A 14,320-nucleotide genomic window follows, 5' to 3' on the forward strand; every position below is an offset into this window, starting at 1 on the left:
ATTTAACTTTTTTCAAGTTACAGATTCTTCACCCTCTTCTACTCATTGATTTGACTCCACATTCTTCATTTCCCCCCTGTGCCACATAATGCCAACAGATTCAGACTTCACACTCCTGCCAGGAAACAAGAACAAATCTACGCTGGGTGAGGACACAATCTATCAAAGTGCTTCCCAGACTCCCTTTTTCTCTTGTCATTTAAGGGGAAAAACTAGTAAAAGGGCAGGTGCTTGGATTAATATTTGGTCGTTAGCCATGTGATTCATCAATGAACACCTGAGCATTACTCGCCAGCATTTGTGGCCTAGTGGTTAGGGTGGTGGACTTTGGTCCTGGGGAACTGAGGAACTGAATTCAATTCCCGGCACAGGCAGCTCCTTGTGACTCTGGGCAAGTCACTTAACCCTCCATTGCCTGCCGCATTGAGCCTGCCATGAGTGGGAAAGCGCGGGGTACAAATGTAACAAAAAAAAAATGACAGGGGCTGACAAATACAATACAATTTACCTCTCCCTAGACATAATGAAGGAGCTTGCTGAATATTGGAGGTGCTCAGCACCCACTGGCACCCACACAATTGGTTCCTATGACCTGAGCAATATTTTTGCCACTCTCTGCACTAGTTCATCACAACTGCGAGAATTGGGAAGTGCTGGAAAGTAGCTGTAGTACTCCACTTTTCCAGGAGATGGCAATCAAAGACAACCGTTCCTTCATGGTCCGCGCAGAAGCAAAAAGGAGTAGATTCTATATATGAAAAATTGGTGTCAACATATTTTTCGCCTAGGCGTATTCTGTAAACCACACCTAGATTTAGGCGCGGTTTATAGAATATGCCTAGCCAGTTTATAAAATACGCCTAGAAGCCATGCCTGCGCCTAACTCTAGGCACTGCCATTTACGCCAAGTAAAACGGTGTAAATACCGACGCCTAAGTTAGGCCCGGAGCAGGTGTATTCTATAAGCATGCGCATAGATTTTCGGAATGCCCTTGGTCTATCCATGCCACACCTATGGCTATTCTTCCTTTTTGGCAGCACACATTAGAATTTACACACTCCACTGTACATAATACGCCTAGCAAGTTGTGTGCGTAAATTCTAATTAAGGCCAATTAGTATCAATAATTGCTTGTTAAGTGGCAAATTATCAGTGCTGACTGGCTTGTTAAGTACTTAAGTTGTGCACGCAAATCCAGAACATGACCAGATTTGCGAACGCAATTTCAGTCACACTATATAGAATCCAGGGGAAAACGTATTTGAAGACACTAAAGTTGGACAAAGCAAATGTCTTTATAGTTAATAAATATTTAAAGATACAGGATTTCAAGATTATAAAGCTCCTTTTTTTAGGTAAAGATTATTACTTAAGAAAGGACCTAAATACTTCAGAATGCCTGTATCTTAAAATATCCATTAACTGAACAAGGATTCACTGTATTCCTGGTTGGACAGGGAGGAACAGAGAAGGGCAAGTTCTACATATAAAATTAGACAGCAGGACTGAGCCCACATTGCTGTGGATTATTAGCAAGGCCTGAAGGTAATGTGGCACTTGAGACCACGTGCTGGTGTGTTCAACCACCTGAGAAGGGCCAATACCCCAATTCACTGTATGCTCTGGCATAGGAGCCAACTTTTCAAAATTATTGGGGGTGCTAAGCCCAATGAAAATAACCCCTCCTTGGACACATACAAGGAATTTTCTCAATATTGGGGGTGCTCAAGCACCCATAGCACCCACAGAGTCGGCTCCAATTTGCTCTGGAGTACTTTTATTGTAAATGTCATCATTATTTTTTAAAATTTAACTTGCTATCTGGATACTGACCAGGGCTATTCAGATGCACTATCCAGATAATGCCTTGGACTATCCTTACATAATGTAGACAGTGTCGGGCCACAGCATGGGTGGAGCCAGGCAGGGGCATAGCCAGACAACAGATTTTGGGTGGGCCTAGGCAAGAAGCGGGTGGGCACCAAGGGTTCTCCCCCCCCCCCAACCACCACCCAAAAAATAGCTCAACTGGAGAGAAAACGCTTCTTTCCATCTTGGCAATCTGCAGCAGGCATGCACTGAAAACTGAGCATGCGCAGGTGCTGGTATTGTGGAGAGTAGCGTTTTCGTTACCATCAGGGGGAAATCTTGAGCTGGCCGAGCTTGGGATCCCCACCAGCTACCGCTAAACGTGTGCTACTGTTGGGCGGGCCTGAGCCCTAAGTGGGTGGGCCCTGGCCCATCCAGGCCCACCTGTGGCTACACCACTGGAGCCAGGGCAGCCTGGAGCTTATCTGGATAGTGGAAGAGCAGCCTAATGGTTTATTTATTTATTTATTTTATTTGTTACATTTATATCCCACATTTTCCCACCTATTTGTAGGCTCAATGTGGCTTACATAGTACCGGAGAGGCCTTTGCAGACTCCGGTGTCAACAAATACAAAGTGATGTTGTGGTAAGATAAAGTTCATGTGGCACAGCCACACTAGGGAATCGTACAACGGAAGAGTTGTGTTATGTCCATTACGTTCTTTAGTTTTGTTGTGTTGCAGAGACCAGGCATTTATGTTGGATCGGTAGGGTATGTAAGGTTAGTACAGCAGGATCAGAACCAGGGGTGCCTGGTTCAAATCCCACCGCAGCTCCTTGTGATTTTGCAGCAAATCACTCAACCCTCCATTGTCTCAGGTGCAAGCTTAGGGCCCCTTTTACTAAGCTGCTTTAAGCAGCAGCACCTGCTTACCATAGCTTTAAAGGGCTTACCACGGGAGGCGCTCAGCTGTCCTGCGGTAAGCTCCAAATTTGCTCAAGCTACCCGTGAGCTAAAAAACATTTTTTACTTTTTAGTTGAGGAGGCATGTCTGTGCAAACCAGTTAGCACACAATTACTGCGGGAGCCCTTACCACCTACAAAATGCGTGGCGGTAATTGTTTTTAATAGTCATGTGATAATGGCAATAGCTAATGGAGTAGAGGAGTGGCCTAACGGTTAGTGTAGCAGGATGCGGAACCGAGTTTGATTCCCGCTGCTGCCTGGTGGTCAGCAGTGGGTTGACATCCTGGCGAACCAGGTTCAATTCCCCCTGCAGCTCCCTGTGGCCCTGGGCAAGTCACTTCACCCTCCGCTGCCCCGGTTACAACAGTAGTACAATGTACTGCTTAGATTGTGAGTCCACTAGGGACAGACCCAGTACCTGTAAAAGGAAACTGTAAACCGCTTAGGTCTAAGCAGAATATAAATACTTGAATGAATGAACATTAGCATATGGCCGTTAATATAAAATATAGAAAACTGGCCATTCTACTACTGCGGTAAAAATGGCCTAAGCACACGGGAAAAACACACACATAAGGGCGCACTACCCTCAGACTGTGAGCCCGCCTGCGAATGAAAAATACCTACCATGCCTGAACGTATACCAATAGCTTTCAGGGAGTCTATAAGAAAATAAATGAAGAAATAGTAGCAATATTCAGTTTGCTATCAAGGTAATTTAGGACAGATAGAATTCTGACATTAATTAGCCAGATAGCGGATTGAATACTATCACTATGAAGACAAGTTCTGCTGTTGACACCTGATCCAGATGTTCAGCATCAGCCACTACCTGGATAATGGCGCTGACCATCCAGATAGTCTCTAAATACCTCAGCTGGTGTTTAACGTGCTGAATATGGTGACTAAATCCTGAGGCAACTACACCTTCATGTAGCTGCACTGTAAAGCCAGCCTTTACCTGTGTGTGTACTGCAGCTATTCTAAAATGACCTCCATAATTCCACTGCCACCAATGCTTCCTGCACAAGACCTTTGAGAGGGAATAAGAGGTTCCTCAAATGGACAGAGCCAACTGTTTGGAAGTTTTTATCGTGAAGAAAGCAGTGTCTAGGGTCTTGGACTAACAGATGGAGCTTGGCTGTCTTGCAAGGTACTCACCTGAAGGGTGATGGTGAAGAGCTGATTGGTGTTGGCCTGCAGCAGAATGCCATTACCCTGCCGAGTGCGGAACATAAGCCCGATGTGCCAGGGCAGCGTGATGGTGATGGCCAGGTTGCTCCAGGAGACCAGGCTGGTGCCCAAGAACCGCTGTGGATTTGCCATCTCTGCCAATTGAGAATGGAAGGACAAAGGAGAGTTTTTCAATGGCTTCACTGGCTACTGTTATGTGTCTCTGCCATGACTTTAATTTGTAAGAGGACATGGCTACATCATTGATCAACATATCCAAAGAACTCCTAGGACAGGAGCACAAGACCCTCCTCAGACATAAGTTTGAGTAAGCCTGTATTTTCCCTCCACCTCAGATGTAATCCCCAGCTCTGCTATCGACTCTCCGCCTAGTTCTGGGCAATGTCACTCTAAGTTGTTGAAATTTACAAGGGTACCAACAATGTTCCACCTCAGTTTTGATGTCACCCCTACAATAAGTGTCACCAAAACATACAAACCCAATGTTTCATATGTATAGATGGGGCCCATGTGGTCTCCAAGCATGCACTGCTGCTCTGGAGAACTCTTCCTTTAGTCCAATCAAAGACATCACTCATTCTACACATCACCCAGTCTTCTCCAGTTCATTGTTTTGATAGTTGAGCTATCTCTTAATTGGCCTGCGACCAGACAGCACCACTCAGAGAGCCCTGAGGCGCTACCACCACCAGATCCTGGAACAAGTTTTTCTACAGCACACGGAATTCCCTGATCACCTTCTGAAAGAGATTTCCAGAAGTAATTGGTGGGGGTGAAAAGACATTCAGGTAAGTTATTACATCCAGCCAGCTGCTCAGAGAATCTAGAAGCTCCTTAAAGCCTCTTTCTCACACCCTGCTGTGCTTCTGTGGGGGTGGAGAGAGAGAAGCGTTCAAAGAGATCAGCTCCAAAGAATTGGGGGTAGGCGGACAAGGGATAGGGACCTAACAGGGAACAGCATGCTACCTCTGAAACTAGAAGCACAAGAGCCAGGGTTCAAATTTTGGTTCTCCACGGATGCTCTACGTGACCTCTGGCAAGTCACTTCACCCGAGGAAAGGGGGAGTAGGAGGAGTAGGCTCTTGAACAACACTAGTAGGCGACTCCTGAAGAAGGCGTCTGTAGCGCCGAAACACAGCTGTGTTGAGTCGAGTGTATATTTAAATAAAGAGATTGTTCCTAATCTACGTCGCCTACTAGTGTTGTTCAAGAGCCTACTCCTCCTACTCCCCCTTTCCTCAGATTCTACTTTTCGTAGGAATTTGTGTACCTCCACCCTTGTGGTGGTTTGGCTTGCAAGTCACTTCACCCTCCATTGCCTCGTGTTAACAGAGTAAGAAGTAAATGGCAGCAGATATGGTCTATCTAATAAACCTACTTGGGCAGAGAATTAACTTGTGTACCTGGCCCTGAGCTCAGACTGGAAAAGGTGAGTAATGTCCAAAAAAAAAAAGCCCAAAGATATCAGGGTATAACGAAACCCTTCCAGCAGTTCCGTGACCTCAAGTGGGAACTGGATGGCCAAAGCCGCTCTAACAGCACAACGGTGCCGCTCAGCTGCATTTTACCTTGGCTCCCAGCCTCTTTACTTAATTAGATTTGGTTGGTAAATCTTCAGAGGATTAAGGGGATCAGAAGCACTTTTTTTTCCCTTCTCAAAGCACATGCAGAAAAGCTTTGTGTTTCCCCCCCTGCAGCGATACAATTAGTCAGATTAATTAACATAAAGCGATATTACACCTCTCCTGTAGATCACTGTACACAGTAGGCAGCAGGTCCAATCCAGAAATCTCAACAAATTCCACATTCTGTAATCAAAGCAAGCATGTAACACTTCTGTTCCTGCTTTAGGGTTCGTTCATGAGCAGAAAAATGCTTCCAGTTCTCTGTGAAATTCCCCCCCCCCCCCCCCCCCCCAAGTCACTCTCCCCATTGGGGGCATTTCTTTACCCGGGTGCCCCCATTTAAAATGCCTCCTAGGATGCATGTTAATAGCTTATTCTCTAGGGCAGTGGTTCTCAAACCTGGTCCTGGAGACACCCCAGCCAGTCAGGTTTTCAGGATATCCACAATGAATATTCATGAGAGAGATTTGCATGCACTGCCTCCACCGCATGCAAATCTATCTCATCAATAGTCATTGTGGATATATTTTATCAATAGAAATCAAACAAAATAAAACATGGAAAAGAAAATAAGATGATACCTTTTTTATTGGACATAACTTAATACATTTCTTGATTAGCTTTCGAAGGTTGCCCTTCTTCCTCAGATCGGAAATAAGCAAATGTGCTAGCTGATCTGACGAAGAAGGGCAACCTTCGAAAGCTAATCAAGAAATGTATTAAGTTATGTCCAATAAAAAAGGCATCATCTTATTTTCTTTTCCATGTTTTATTTTGTTTGATTTCTATTGATAACCTTAAGAGTGGACTAACACGGCTACCACACTCCTCTACTTAAGATTGGATATATTTTGAAAGCCTGACTGGCTGAGGTGCCTCCAGGACCAGGTTTGGGAACCACTGCTCTAGTGGCATCTGGGCGCCCAGGCTGCATTGCAGGACACAAGCGTAACCCAGTACTGACACACGTAACATTCGTGTGCCCACAGAGTCACCAGCCAGAGACCTGGCGTAACTGTGGCTACCTAAATGCAGTAGGAAAGTGTATAACTTACAGTATTGTGTACATTATGCACATAAGTGAGAGCCCTGCCTATGCAAACAACCACGATGAATGCTCCACCCTTTGCATTTACACTGCCAATAGTGTTTTTCTTTTTTTTAATTCTGCTTTTCCAGTTGACCCCCTAAATTCCTGGAGAACAACATCTAAGCAGAAATACACTTTTCAGCCAGCACAAATGCAGCCAATTTTCAAATACAAGGCACCCATATACTTTCCCCCGCTATTAAGCTGGTGGCAGGCAGCGCAGTTAGCTGCCGGCACTGACCCCAGATATGCAATGGTGGGCTATTTCCAGTGACCGGCATTGAATATCTGTGGGGGGTTTGGTCAGCTCTATCTTAACCAGCTATGTGAGTATATATTTTTTTTTTTTTAGATTTTGCTCACACCTTATCAGTAGTAGCTCAAGGTGAGTTACATTCAGGTATACTGGGGATTTCTCTGTCGCAATCTAAGTTTGCACCTGAGGCAATGGAAGTGACTTGCCCAGGATCACAAGGAGCAGCAGCGGGATTTGAACCGGCCACCTTTGGATTGCAAGACCGGTGCTCTAACCACTAGGCCACTTCCAGATATTCAGTGCTGGCTGGTTTAGTAATGGACAAAGATAGGACTGTTATTTATGTGGTCCAATTTGAGCGCTAAACTTAGCCAGCCAGCGCTTGAATATACGCAATATAGCCAATTAGCTGCTATGCACTAAGGACTAGATTCTATATATCACACCTAAAAAATCCACACCGAAACAAAATACGCCTCTCCGTATTCTATAAAGTACACCTAAATTTAGGCGAAGTTTATAGAATAAGCCTAAATTTCCAAACAGCTTAATTAATTTAAGGCCTACCCTACGGATCCAACTTAAGGACCTAAATCTCTACAGCACAACTTAAACAAACCTTATAATGTACACTATACAGTTCTCCTTTTCTACTATTACTAACTGTTGTCTAGATCTGTAAACCTTATAAGACTACTAGTAAAAAAAGGCCCGTTTCTGGAGCCAATGAAACGGGCACTAGCAAGGCTTTCCTGTGCCCCCCCCCCCCCACCCGTCGTCGATGTTGGTGAATTGCTCCGCCTCCGCCGTCAACGTCATAACGTTTGACGCGAGGGCGGTGAATTGCTCCGCCTCCGCCCTCAACGTCATAACGTTTGACGCGAGGGCGGGGCCCAGAGACTATGATTTTCGAGGCTTCAGAGCTTCGAACATACGAACCTTGGCTTCAGTGACGTCAGCAGCCAATAGAACGTTGAGGGTGAGTTTTATATATATAGATAACATCAACCTGTATTTGTTTCTAAACAGGAGCTGGCGAATGCCGTCACGGTACTATGTAAGCCACATTGAGCCTGCAAATAGGTGGGAAAATGTGGGATACAAATGCAACAAATAAAAAAATAGAATACACCGAGTGTCCATCCACATGACTAAATTTAGTCGTGGGCAGTTACGCCAAGCATAACTTGGTGTACATGCCGACGTGTAAATTAGGCACGGACCGGGCGTATTCTATAACAACGTGCATAGATTTTAGAAACGCCCACGACCCACCCATTCCACGCCCATGACCATGCCCCCTTTTCAATTATGCGACTTAGAATTTACACACAACATGTTATAGAATACGCTTAAACAGTTGTGCATGTAAATTCTAATTAATGCCAATTAGTGTCAATAACTGGTTGTTAATTGGCATTGGCTTAACTAATTAAGTTGTGCATACAAATCCAAAATGTGAGTGGATGTGCACACGCAACTTAAGTTGCGCTATATAGAATCCGGGGGGGGGGGGAGCGCTAATATTCAGCGGAAATAACCAGCTATCTCGTGCTGAATATTGGCGCTTAGCCGGCTAATTGCTATTTAAGTGGCCAGAAGCCATTCCCGACCAGTTAAATAGCTCTGAATATTGGGCCCATTGTATCTGAAGATCAACTTGTTTAGGATTACCATATTTTGTCCCCCAAAAAGGAGGACACATGCCCTGCCCCCTTTCACACCCTCGCTCCACCCCCTGTCACATTTTCCCCTCCCCCCTGTCACACACCCCGTCACTCCCCCTACCTTACTACTGCCCTGGTGGTCTAGTGACGTCTTCGGGGCAGGAAAGAGCCCCCTCTTTCCTGCCCGGAGCGCTGCCCTGCATGCATCCTTCCTGTTCGTGATCTCGGCGCCGAGTCAAAATGGCCGCCGAGAGTTGAACTCTCGCGAGGTCACTTCAACTTTCGGTGGCCATTTTGAATTGACGCCGAGATCAGCAACAGGAAGGATGCATGCAGGGCAGTGCTCCGGGCCGGAAAGAGAGGGCTCTTTCCTGCCCCGAAGGCAGAAGAGGTCACTAGACCACCAGGGCAGTAGAGTAGTAAGTAAAGGGAGGGGAGGGCCGGGAGGCTAGCATAGGACGGCCCGCCAGCCTGTCCGTTTGTCCAGAAATCCAGACAAACGGGCAGATTGGCAAAACCCGCCCGGTTGCCCGGACATGCCCTCAAAAAGAGGACATGTCCGGGTAAATCCGGACATATGGTAACCCTAAACTTGTTGTACAGCTAAAAGTGAGGGCACAGTATAAGCGCCCGTTTCCAACCCCTGGAAATGGCTTGCATGACGATAACCCGGCGGTAATCAGGCATTGCCACGAACTGCCCGGTTACTGTCAGGTTAGCGTGGGAGCCATGATCACCACCTCAATGGGTGGCAGTAAGGGCTCCGAGCCGTATGGCCACATGGTATGAGTTATCTCACCGCATGGCCATTTTTTTTTTGGCTTTTACCGGCTGCAGAAAAAACTGCCCTGGTGCACGGGAAAAAATGGCCCCTGCTGCTAGCTAGCACAAGGCCCTTTTTCCAACAGCTTGGTAAAAGGACCCCTGAGGCTTTTCCTTCCTTCAACTTACAGTTGCTATTTCAAACGGAACTCTCTCTTTCTGTAAGTGGAAAACTTAGCGTGTGTGTGTTTTTACCTGATTCCCAGCCACATTTGGGGTTGGCAAAGCATTTTGATGATATTGTGCTAGAGAACTGGCATAGACATAGGGTGTTTTTTTTTTTTTTTCATCCATCTTCCTTGTCCTTCCCCTCCTGCCTCTCCCCCAGATTATCATAAAGAAAGTGCTGTCAGCCGTTGGAAGGAGATTCACCAGAACAGACGCCTGGTTCTCTTTCAACCTACACCAACTGTAACTTTCTAACTTCATGTAGCTCTGTAATTGTGCCATTTCAAGCTAGAAGACATTTGGAGCCTGCCAAAGCCAAATGACTGCTTTCAACACCCACTTTGCGCTAAGTTGCTGCACAGTAGAAACAGACTTGAAAGTTCAGGATTAGATAGTTAATTAGTATCAGATAGTAATCATCATACTTTGACATACTGACTCCATGGTGGTAGTCTGTCACAGTTTATTACAGCATCACCAGGTGCATACAGCAGCTGCTTTACAGCTATTGATTGATATGCAACCTCCTACTGCTGCCCCCTGCTGATGATTATGAACATACCCACAAGCCTGGAACATCACACAAGGGAGGGCGGGCAGACAGGCAGGTCATCTGATTCCAGCATATGATGCCAGAAACCTGAAATAGCTGGAGAGCTTCCAGGAAAGTCTGAGACAGGTGTAGTAACACGTGAAGACTATCATTTCTCCCACAGAGGTTTAGCTGTATTTCAGTGCCTTTGCCAGGCAAACATTACAGATTGAGGCATGCCTAACTTGGATCTAGAATACTGAAAAAGCTTTTGAAAAGCTGTGTTAGTAGAAGGATTACCTTTTTTATTCACCTCAGGCACTGTATACACCCAACAAAGCCTTGCCAGCAGACATGCACTCAGAACATTTGCATGTTAACATAAAATTCACCTTTACCATCTAAAGCGACAGAGCTGGGGACTTCAAAGACCTGGCAAGCACCGACCACACAAAATTACTGACTGTGGAATTTTCAGGTACAATACCAAATGTGTATGGAAAGATGAAAACAGCAACCCAGTTTTATAAGAAAGTGCAAATGTGAATAGAGACTTTGTGGTTAGCCTCTGTAGTGCTGGATGGCGCTAGCTTCATGTCACTGCTCTCTGGCTGGTACGTATAAGTTAGTTAGGTACCTGAAGCAAACAAGGTTGCTAAAAATCACAGCTTGTGGACCCCATCATCTGGGGAATTCTTCTCCCCCTGTCTCGCCACCCACCTTATTTGGTGGGGGGGGGGGGGGGGGTTCATCAGTGAACATTTGTTCCCAGACTTCAAGGATAATAGAGTCAGGATTTACAATCCCAATTCAGTATATCTTGCCAGTGGGAAAATCCTTGGATGAAAGGTGAGGGGAAGCGGTCTTGAACACAAAACATATAGGGCCAGGCTATTGAACCTGGAAGAGAGGAGGGAAAGAGGAGATATGATAGAGACGTTTAAATATCTCAAGGGCATTAATGTACAGGAAGTGAGCCTTTTTCAACTGAAGGAGAGCTCTGGAACGAGGGGGCATACGATGACGTTAAGAGGGAACAGGCTAAGGAGTAATCTAAGAAAGTATTATTTCACGGAAAGGGTGGTGGAAGCATGGAATGGCCTCCCGGTAGAGGTAGTGGAGTCGAGGACCGTATCAGAATTTAAAAAGGCATGGGTGATCGCTTAGGACAAGGAAGAGTTAGAGGTTACAGAGGATGGGCAGACTGGATGGGCCATTTGGCCTTTATCTGCCGTCATATTTCTATGTTTCTATGACCTTAAAATAAGCTTTTTTTAATCCCAGTCTCTAGAATAAAACAGCATGTTTATTTCTGCCTTAGAAAATTGGAGTAATTTATGCGCATACCTGCTCCACAGGTCTCATGTTATAAAAGTATTCTTTGTGGGTACAGTTTTATAAGCATGTCCCGGATTATACACACATTAAACTGGACCCCGCTACTACTACTACTACTTATCATTTCTAAAGCGCTACTAGACGCTACTCTGCTGAAGGATAACATATATATGCAGTATATAAGTACATGTTCTTGGGAGAAATCAGTGTCTCTACACGGAAGTTGCCTACAATTGATTTTGAAGTTAGATCTCCGTTAGTAACTAAATTTGAATTCTCCTTCGTTCTATATGTTCTCATATGCCTGTGCCCTCGTTTGACTGTAGACAGTAGTAAACAATCAATACCATTACAGCCAAATGAATGTAAGAGTCAATTGAGGACAGCTTGTATCTCGGCGCCACTTGGATATAACATGGAGGATAACAAACTTTGTACCTGCAAACCTCCAAAGGTGGAGACAGAAACTATCGGGAGCAGTATTAGATTTATGCTTTAGTTCTGTAGTTCCCCAAGGACTGAATGATGAGCCTTAATGGATGACTTTGGTTTGACAGCATCCGCCTGGTTGTGCGGAGTGATGTTGATATTGTACACAGGACGCCATGACGACAGTTCCCTTGCTAGCAATTGCTGTCCTGCCTCTCTCTTTACATCAAGAAGGCAAATCTTCTCCCAGTTGTGATTGCCATGATAATATCAAGACTGGATTACTGTAATACAGTCTGACTACAAAGGGTCTGCTCCAATTGATTCAGAATGCTGCAGCAAGACTAATAGAAGGTTGTAAGCGACGTGACCACACACCATTTTTGCATAAACTTCACCGGCTACCAGTACAATACAGCGTTAAATTGAAAACTCTATGTCTGATCTTCAAGGCCCTTAAAGGAAATGGCCTCGAGTACTTGAAGAACAGGATCACCTTCTACACACCTCCAAGGACATTAAGGTCCTCCCAAGAGGTATCCCTAACCACAACCTCTCCAAAAGACATTACACGATGTGATACCCGCAAGCAAGCCTTCTTCGGAGTAGCCCCCACACTCTGGAATGCACTCCCTGAAAGGTTCTGCTTCAGGAAGCAGGTGAATGCTTGACTCTTCAACCACTCACACACACACACACACACACAAGGAGTGACACGGGCTGCACATACTGAAGAAACAAGTTTATCCACTCCTACCCTAGCTGAGATAACCTTATTTTCAACTCCTCTAACTCTATCTATACGCTCCTTCTGTGCTTATACCCTTCACTGTCAATTAAAATGTTCTATTACGTATTGTGTTGACATTGTAAGTGGTATACTATGCCATACTTTGTATTGTTATTTGAATATTTTTACTGCTGTAATTGGCTATTGCTTATGTTTGATTTATTCTTACTGTACACCGCCTTAAGTGAATTCTTTCAAAAAGGCGGTAAATAAATCCTAATAAATAAATTAATTAAATAAAATGAATGAGAGCAACCAGCTGTAGCTGTAGAAACACTTGAAAAAAATCTAAAGTTAGTAATGTACTGCTGGTGTTTGCAAGTTATGAATAAAGCTCACTAAAGTTACTTCTCTGATACAGGGTTATTTCCTGAAATACAATCATGTCAGACAGCCTGATTTTTTTTTTTTTGGACTACTGAAGATTGTAACTACACTGATTTAAGATAAGTTTTGATATTTTTATCTTTATATCATTGAGTTAGTCACCTTTTCTACTACTAGTGGACTGATAATTTAAGTGATTGAAAATATCCTTTGCTTTTTTTTTTTTTTTTTGCAATAAGCTTCTACTCTTGTCCGATGGACCTTTCAGATCTTAGTTAAGTTACAGGAATAACAAACAGCTCGGTGCTATTATAAGACAGAATTTTTCCTATGTGTGACCGACCCTTTTTTTCTCATTCAATAGACAGAACAGATATTTCCGTTTGGAGACTGCCTTTATATTAAAACAGGCATGATTTTCAGAATTTTTATAGGCATATTTTTACAAAATTCATCCTCTAAGTGTCTACAAGAAATGCCTCAGAGGGTTTTTAGCATTACAAATCTAAGGGATACCGTTCCAGAGTCTCATTCATTTAATCTCCCTTCATTTTAAATTGATTGCTTGAGACAGAAATGGCCATTCCTCAGCCTCTTGAGCAAAATAACTCCACCCCCCACCAGAAGCTGATTCTCATCTCCCTCCACCCTCCCCCATTCAGAGACATATCAAACAGAAAGGGCTTTTCTCCTGTGTGTGACACCAGCACACATGTTGGTAGTGTCAAGTGGTGAGACAACATTGAGATCTGGTGGGAAAGTGAAAAGCAGAGATGACCACATGTTTGTCTTCTTAACACCTTCCTTATACAAGCATGAAGATACCGGACCCCCAATCCCTGGTGAAATCCAGCAGCTTGGTTTTTTACTAGTTTTTCTGCCTTATTTATAAGGTTCTTTACGGACTAGCTCTACAATATCTGACTAGTCATTTTCTCTTTTTACAAAAATCTAAAGTAGAGGAGTGTGGTAGCCGTGTTAGTCCACTCTTAAGGTTATCAATAGAAATCAAACAAAATAAAACATGGAAAATAAAATAAGATGATACCTTTTTTATTGGACATAACTTAATACATTTCTTGATTAACTTTCGAAGGTTGCCCTTCTTCGTCAGATTATTTCCGATCTGACGAAGAAGGGCAACCTTCAAAAGCTAATTAAGAAATGTATTAAGTTATGTCCAATAAAAAAGGTATCATCTTATTTTATTTTCCATGTTTTATTTTGTTTGATTTCTACAAAAATCTAGGAATACTAGAACCATGGCTCTTGTTTAGCTTTCCTTCTTTGAAGTTTTATTGAA

At 44.1% G+C, this 14,320-nt stretch overlaps 1 protein-coding gene across 1 annotated transcript in view; it reads right to left on the reverse strand.

The window, feature by feature from the left end:
- The window catches only part of CELSR2 (cadherin EGF LAG seven-pass G-type receptor 2), a 240,141-nt gene that overhangs the window by 78,162 nt on the left and 147,659 nt on the right, over window positions 1–14,320 (reverse strand). The window contains exon 9 of the mRNA XM_030221921.1: window positions 3,941–4,107. Coding sequence (XP_030077781.1) covers window positions 3,941–4,107 — 167 coding nt within the window. The remainder of the gene's footprint in view (window positions 1–3,940; window positions 4,108–14,320) is intronic.

The sequence above is a fragment of the Microcaecilia unicolor genome, chromosome 12 (genome assembly GCF_901765095.1).
Source record: "Microcaecilia unicolor chromosome 12, aMicUni1.1, whole genome shotgun sequence".
Classification (NCBI taxonomy): Eukaryota; Metazoa; Chordata; class Amphibia; order Gymnophiona; family Siphonopidae; genus Microcaecilia; species Microcaecilia unicolor.